Consider the following 8,268-nt stretch of genomic DNA (forward strand, 5'->3'; position numbering starts at 1 on the left):
GAAAATGCTGGAAACATCCTAAAATGCAAAGAGTCTTAAAATCCTAAAAACGTCCTTAAATCCAAGAAATGTCCTAAAATCCAAGAAAGGTACCAAATTCTGAGAAACATCATAAAATTCTAGAAATGTCAAATGCCAAATCCTGGAAACATCCAAATCTTAAACATGTTCTAAAATCCTAAAACTAACCTAAAATCCTAGAAATGTTCAAAAATCCTGGAAACATCCTAAAATTCTAGAGATGTCTCAAAATCCCCAAAAACTTGCTAATATCCTGGAAACGTCCTAAAATCTTAAAACATGTATGCTGCAACTGGCCCCTGGCCTCCTTCTTTTTTGCAGAAGGGGCCCCTAAGCAAAGTATCCCTGCTTTAATGGTATAATGTAGTTTTGTAGAGTGCAACCCAACATATTTGCACTTGTAAAATCAGCTGCAAACGAGTGACCTGTGATTAAACTATTTTATCTATCTATCTATCTATATCTATCTATCTATCTATCTATCTATCTATCTATCTATCTATCTATCTATCTATCTATCTATCTATCTATATATATATATATATATATATACACACAAACACACACACACACACACACACACACACATATATAGATATATATAATGACTGTTTATGTAAAGTATTTTGGGCCACGTAGCTGAGATACATTTCTTGGTGCGTTTACCTGTAAATGGCAACCTACTAGGATCTGAAGGAGGATACTCAGATTTCCATTTTTTTCGCGGAACGTGGAGGCAGCATTCATGTGGTATAATTTATGCTAATTAGGCATCCCTCTCCTCTGATTGGCTGAGCGCACCGAGGTTTCCCTGTCTTGCATTGGGTACTGTCGTCTTGGCCACGTCCCCAAGCCACGTCGCGTTCTGCTCGCCATTTTCCCATCTTCTGAAGCCAGAATCAGCCTATTCTAGTGTCACCGTGTCAGTCAGCCCTGTCAGCTCACAAAATCATTCTTACCGGAGACAAATTGAGCTCTTAATTGAGTCACAGATCGTTTCACCTCTGCTGGAGCTGCCACAAACATGAACATTTTCAGGCTAACCGGCGATCTCTCCCACCTAGCAGCCATCATCATCCTGCTGCTAAAAATATGGAAAACCAGGTCCTGTGCCGGTGAGTTGTCCCATACCTTTACTTACAGTTTGCACGAGCCTATGTCTTGCATCAAATGTGCCCTTTTGTGTGAATGGACAGTGTTTTTAGACAAGAAAATGTCTCCATTGTGAAACTTCCTCTGTAGTTGGAGCTCATTAGCTTGTTCTCGGCTAACATTAGCTAGCTGGCTAGTAGTAGTGACGTTAGCTAGTGAATTGTGACACTGCCGCTGTCAGAAACATGTCCAGGTGCGACGTGAAACTTGATAAAAGCTAACGTCAGGAAGAAGCCCGGCTAGCAGCCGCTGCTAGCCAACTCTGACAGTGCAACGGGCCCCGCAGTAACGCCAGGGACCAGGGGACCACAGGGCCACAGCATTTGTTAGTTTGGCATGTTGGGCCTTTTCAATAGTCGGGGGAGACTGTGCTTGCTTCACGTTTCACGCCGGCCCCCAGTGATTCCCATACGATCTGTCAGTGAGTGTGACCTCTCTGACGTGGCAGCAGCGAGTACTCGCGAGCTGGAGATGGAAAGTCAGTGACTGAATACATGCTGAAGCCCAGCAGGGTTGCAAAGGAGTATTGCTGCATGCTGTGTTATCATGACCAAAGTTTGCTGTGTTTTCCTGCTCTTCTAACGGTCAAAGGTTAGGACTACATCATGCAAGACAGCCAGTCACCTGAGTTGTGTCATTATTGCTGTTTGCTTGAGATTAAACCTCTACATGCAGGTTAATCCTGCAGAAGATCTGCTGCTCCAAACAGCTAAATATCAGACTGTCCCAGAGTTCAGCAGCCCCGGCAGTATATATCAAGGGTCGATAGATTATCGGCCTGGTTGATTATTGGGTCGATATTTGGCATTTTGCTGATTTATCTGTACCTGTGTTTTATTTTCATTAGGGATTGACTGATATTGTTTTTTCAGAACTGATACTGATTATTAGGACTGAAGTGTCAACATGGGAGGAACTCCTACTTTGTAAAACCACAGGGAGCTATTTTTTTTCTTTTAAAAAAAGTTGCTGGGAACTAAGTCATGCTGTACGTTTCAGTTTTGATGAAAGACTTGCTAAAGGCATTTAAACAAAGTGTTGTGTTAGACGTTGTTATATTCCAAATCCTACATTTTGACAAAGATTTTCCTTTTTATCATGAATGCATGTAGGGCAAATACCAGTTATCAGTCTCATTAACTACCAATAATCTGTATTGATATCAGGTTGGGCCCTGACAAAAAATATCGGGCGACCCCTAGTATATGTGTGCCATAACTGATAGCACTAGACTATTAATAATGTGGTGATCACTGATGGAGCGTCAATCTGAGTGTGACAGTGGGTGTGACTGAGGGAAACATGTTGTCACTTGCCAACACACAAGATAAACAGAGAGGCTTTCTGCAAGTGTGTGTGAGGATGGAGACTGTGGAGACATTCTCAAACATACACTAACAACCGCTTAATACAGGGCTACAGTGTAACTTTGTAATATCACATGCTCCTAAAGTAACTGAGATTGCATGCCAGTATAACTGAATAAAAAACAAACTATTAGCTTGCAATTTAAAATGTCCATTTTTGCTATTATTCACATTTTATCACATGTAGTCTTGGCACTGGTATTTCATATACATTGGGACTCATGCAAGAAACGGTATACAAACACAGGGAAATATTGTATGTTTTATGTTCACTTCTATTATTATATAACTGCATTACAAATTGAGATTTTTAAGCACAAATCATGTGAAAATACACCAGTGCTGCTGAAAAAATAAGTTGAATAATTAGAAAATTGGTCAGCAACTACTCTTATAATCATGTCAGTCATTTTTCATACAAAAAAAGCATGGTCCCAGCCTCCTTTAATTATTTTGATTACTTAAATTTATTTAAATCTTTTTGCGTGTGTACTTTTAATACTCCGATAAATCCTTGAAATTGCGTTTATTTATCGGTAGGCCAATGTCAATTTCACTGCTGCAGAAGTTCTTCTCACAGCCTTTTTTGGTGTCGTCTCTTCAGTTTTGGCAGCGGGCCAGAGTCTTTGCACATGACACAAAAACTGCCTTTATATAGTGTTTAGTGGGAATTACTTACACTAACAGGTGACTTATGCTCAGGTGGGATTCATCATTGATTGCACCTTAGTAAGAACAGATTTGTGTGGTTGAGGTCATTTGGTGCATCTGGAGTAGACTTGTCTTAAATTTTCTCATACCATAAAGTTAAGAGGAATTTAAAAAAAGATATGCTGCATGAGCCCCATTGTGTTTAGAGATAAAGTGAACATGCATATGTTTTTCTGAAGTACTAGAGAGCCGAGGGTCAGTGTGTGAGGTTTGTGGTTTGTGGTTTTTAATGCCATGAAGTTAGATATGAACCTATGTCTGGGATGTAGAACTGTCTGAATGCCCTCTGCTGTCTCCTCACAGGCATCTCTGGAAAGAGTCAGGTCCTGTTCGCCTTGGTGTTCACCACTCGCTACCTGGATCTGCTCACCTCTTTCATCTCTCTCTACAACACCACCATGAAGGTGAAACACTCGCACTTAAACACACAGTGCATGGACTAAACTATCACACCGAGCCGACACGCCTGTGTTTGCTAAAGGATGACGCTACAAGATATAATGGACATGTGTGACGTTGCTGCTCTTTTCATGACACATCAGCACACACCGGGACATGTGAATATTTATAAATCTTGCTTTTTTATGTTTGTGTCTTTCAGATCATCTACATTGGGTGCGCGTACGCCACAGTGTACCTGATCTACATGAAGTTTAAGGCGACTTACGACGGAAACCACGACACGTTCAGAGTGGAGTTCCTGGTCGTGCCTGTCGGTGGCCTGGCCTTCCTGGTTAACCACGACTTCTCCCCCCTGGAGGTCAGAAAACCTGCACACACACTCTGCTACGCCTTTCATACAGCTGCTTCTGTTTCTGAATGTGCATTTAACAAGACAGCTTGTCAGTCTCTGGTTGTTACTGTGAGCAGAGACTTCAGTCATAACACAGATCTATATGACAGCATTACCTAATAAATTAAGTTTCACTTTTACTTCCTTAAGTTTGTATATGCATGTCACTCTGTCTTGCTCGCCTTTCTTTCTTCTCTCCATAATTTGAATATATCGCCTTTACCCTTAGGGCCCACTTTAATATTTACACACACTGTTATCTCTCTGCACACAAAATGTGTGGGTTTTTTTTTTCAAAATCAAGCTTTAAAAAGTGATTATACATTAATATTATTTTGTACTTTCATTGAGAATTTTTTAAACCAACATCAGTCCAAGTCATAAATATCAAATATTCATTCATCTTTAAAATTTTAACCATTTAAATGCCAGGTTTTTGTCATGATGCCATCATATTTTTTAATGGGAAAAAAAACACACACACAAAATTAATTATTTTGAATATACTACATGCAAAGTAGTTTCAAATAAAATTACAGCCTGGGATATGTCTTCATGATTTGGAGCAACATTGATTGTGAAAGTGCACCAAGTGCACTCAGCAATTGCACCAAAACAATCTACATTGATAAACAGCGCTTGATAAAAAGATTATTACATGCCAGGCTAATGCAACTCATAGGCTACACTCACTATCTCTTAAGGTTCTTTGTGCTGAGCATTGCAGGTCCTAAGTTTAATAGATGGCACCCACAGATCAAGATCATTGGTGCACCTACTGTAGGCCTCAAGCTCTACACCAGTGATACTCAATTTACGGCCTGCGGGCCAAATCTGGCCCCGGATAGGGTGCTGGGTGGCCACCTAACCATTTTCTAATTCACAATAAAAATATTCACACTGGGAATTGTGTTTATAGTGGAAAATCCCCCACATGGGGGCAAGACATCCTAAAATCCAAGAAATGTCCTAAATCCAAAAATGTCCTAAAATCGAGAAACATCCTAAAAGCCAAGAAATGTCCTAAAATATGACAAAAGTCCTAAAATCCTAGAAACATCCTTAAATTCCAGAAATGTCCTAAATGCCTTTAAAAATCCTAAAATCCTAGAAATGTCCTTAAATTCTAGAAACATCCTAAAATTCTAGAAATATCTTTACATCATAGAAATGTCCTAAAATCCTACAAATATCCTAAAGTCCAAGAAACATGCATGAGGCTGCTGTGACTGGCCCCTGGGTTCCTGGCATTTGGAAAAAGTTGAGTCTCTCTGCTCTACACAATGAAAGTGCCAGCAGGATTCCTGCTCACAACCACGTTGTTGAGTTGGAGATGATAAAACACTTTATACAAAGATATTTGAATTAGGTCAATAGGTATCAGTTTGTTTCCCTCTCAGACAGCTACCTGTGCTTATTCTTCCACCAACACTCTGTCTCTGTCTGTGTTTGTCCCAGATTCTCTGGACGTTCTCCATCTACTTGGAGTCGGTGGCAATCCTGCCGCAGCTCTTCATGATCAGCAAGACCGGTGAAGCCGAGACCATCACCACCCACTACCTGTTCTTCCTGGGACTCTACAGAGCCCTCTACCTCATCAACTGGATATGGAGGTTCTACTTTGAGGGATTCTTCGACATGATCGCCATCGTGGCCGGTGTGGTGCAGACCATCCTCTACTGCGACTTCTTCTATTTGTATGTAACAAAAGGTGAGCACCGCCACATTTTATGTTTTGTTTCATGAAAGTCTTTTGCTTTTTACATATTGGGATAAATATCAGTCTGAAAATCCATCATTCTGTGTTCTTGCTTTTTTGAACGCCGTCAAAATCTACGATAAACATAAAGTCGTCCTGTCTTGTTTCAGTACTCAAAGGAAAGAAGCTGAGTCTGCCAGCTTAAGTGCCAAAGAGGAGCATTTTGGCAGACTCATAGAGGGGCATCGGAGGGGAGGAGGAGTGGTAGCGGACACCTCTGACAGCCCCCCTTCGCCCCCACACCTCCACCACCGCTTCCTCCTCTTCCCCTCCCGCCAGTGTAAGATGCCTGAGACAGAGAGCGAACGGGAGCCGCTGGCTGCGCCTCCTTCTGATCCCGACCCCAGTGGAGTCAGAACACCTGCAGAGGCTGGTCCATGGCCTTTCGGATTTCTGTTTGATGCATCTTGCCTTAACTTTTTTTTATTACTCTGTATAAAGGAAGAAAAAAAAACAACAAAAAAAAAAACGTGAGAAAAGTTTTCTACAGCAAAAATGCGTTCTCTGAAGATTCGACACAATAAGAGCTGAAGATGTAAAAATCGCCTCTGATTTGGCACTGTATGATATCCAAGTGGACTCCTTGTGGTGGGATGTTATTGACTCAAGCGTTTGTAATAGTATTTGCAATCGAAAATAAATGTGCTTTGTTTTTTTTCCTGAATCAATTTTGGGGAGGAATTTGTTGAATCCTCAGAACTTTGGTGGTCAAATTCTTTATGTTTTGCTCTTCTTTTTTTTTTTTTTTGACCACTATGCATTCCCATGTGTAAAGAGACCTGATTTAGTTTCCTTTGCCCTTGGTAGAATATAAATCGAATGAAGATGCCATAATTAACATTCGTTTTTTTTAAAGGAATTTTTTTTTCAAATGCCTTCAGAATTGACTGGTATGAGTTGCTTTTGTGTGAAAGTAGAAGGGTTGAAACGGGACGCCAACAATCTCACATCACTGTAAATGGCTTTCTGCATTTGAATACCCTTCTCATTATCCCTGAGGATAGTATATCACCTGTAAGTATGCATCACTGACCAGCCCATCATTTCAGATGGCTCCTTTAAATGTTTGAGATGAGTGAATTCACTGATAATGTGCAGGATGTGAGTGATAACAACAGAAGTCTTTCATTTTTTTTCTTCAGGTGCAGATGTTATTTATGTTTTTAACCTTCTTCCTGGTCTCCATTAAACAGAGTTGCTAGTTGTGCGTAATTTTAACAATAAAATTAAATCTCTGTCGGAGATGAGCACAATCCTACAAACACTGTCACACTGAATCTTCAGTAGTTCTTGAGACATATCGGCCTGCAATTTAGTTTTTTATGCATCATTCCGACTTTCATTTTAAGTTCTTCCCAAAGCTTTTGCATGATGTTGCCACCACGAATAAAGACTTTATGGGAAACATTTGTCTCAATGCTTATGATGTGAAAAGAGCCATGCAACACTGCCACAATCTAAACGAGTCTTTAAGAAATATCAAACTTGATGTAAAACCAGAGATACTTTTTATTTCACACATTTTTCTCTCTTATTAAAACTTTCAGCATCTGTATATGACAACCGTCCGTCCATTTGTATGTGTTTGCTTGAGCAAAAATGTTTGTTAAAAAAGTTATTTAAAAAAGTACTACATTAAAAATCTTGAGTAAAAACACAAAAGTATTAGCTATAGTACGTATATTTTTCAGTTCCATTCCATATTCTCAGGTTTTATTGTATATATTCGGGCTTCCAACTCCATAAACTCAAATGTAACCTTATATATTGATACAATAATAATTAATGATGTTGATAATAAAATAATAATAATAATCAATAATAATAATAATTAATAGAATAATATACCCCAACCCTATTAGGACATGATTTCTTATTCTGAATTACTCTTGAAGATTTAGTCTCCTGGGTAGTGGGGACAACAGAAGAGGACATGGCAGTAGAACTTGAATCCAGCGCAGAGGAAGATACAGTTGTGGTAGAATCGTGTTTAAAACCAGTGGCATGTGTATCTGCTGAGGACTGGATGGCAGATGTCTGAATGAACTGTGCAGAGGGTACAGCAAGTGTGACTGCATCCTGTTGGGGAGGAGGATCAGTCAGTTCTGGAGAGGGGGAGGCTGTGGTTGCAGGACGAAGGAGAGAGCTGTTGCTTTGCTGTGGCAGCTGAGCCGACTGTTGTGTGGCACCTTGACAAGCATCCAGGTGTACCCCCATGTCTTTTCTTCTGATTATGGTTTTGTCACAAACAGGGCAATGATAGTGTCCCCCATCCCTGCAGTTTAAATTGCACCTGCAGATTTTCTTATCTAAGTACAAGTCAAGAACAAAAGCTTAAATTAGCCAGTGACTAACAAAGACCTAAGAACACACACAAACACACATCAATTTCTCACACACATTATACAGACAGAAATTACCTTTAAACGTTATTGCATTTTTCAAATGGACCTCCAGATGAAGCT

The 8,268-nt window shown here is 40.0% G+C and overlaps 1 protein-coding gene across 1 annotated transcript; it reads left to right on the forward strand.

Annotated features, from left to right (window-relative positions):
- Positions 1 to 878: 878 nt before the first annotated feature.
- On the forward strand, positions 879 to 7,208 carry kdelr2b (KDEL endoplasmic reticulum protein retention receptor 2b). Its single transcript, XM_042508425.2, has 5 exons — positions 879 to 1,136; positions 3,555 to 3,655; positions 3,853 to 4,011; positions 5,503 to 5,755; positions 5,914 to 7,208. Exons 1-5 carry the CDS (start codon positions 1,046 to 1,048, stop codon positions 5,946 to 5,948), a joined length of 639 nt encoding a protein of 212 aa, XP_042364359.1. The 5' UTR covers positions 879 to 1,045; the 3' UTR covers positions 5,949 to 7,208.
- The last annotated feature ends 1,060 nt before the right edge of the window (positions 7,209 to 8,268 follow it).

This window comes from Plectropomus leopardus, chromosome 19, assembly GCF_026936395.1.
Source record: "Plectropomus leopardus strain MGB_pleo_1.0 chromosome 19, ASM2693639v1, whole genome shotgun sequence".
Taxonomy (NCBI): Eukaryota; Metazoa; Chordata; class Actinopteri; order Perciformes; family Serranidae; genus Plectropomus; species Plectropomus leopardus.

Excerpts from the sequence above, each read along its gene's own strand:
- kdelr2b (XM_042508425.2), top strand. The coding sequence starts at position 1,046 with ATGAACATTTTCAGGCTAACCGGCGATCTCTCCCACCTAGCAGCCATC. Across the intron at positions 1,137-3,554 it reads GAAAACCAGGTCCTGTGCCG|GCATCTCTGGAAAGAGTCAG; the intron begins GTGAGTTGTCCC and ends GTCTCCTCACAG. Across the intron at positions 5,756-5,913 it reads CTATTTGTATGTAACAAAAG|TACTCAAAGGAAAGAAGCTG; the intron begins GTGAGCACCGCC and ends GTCTTGTTTCAG.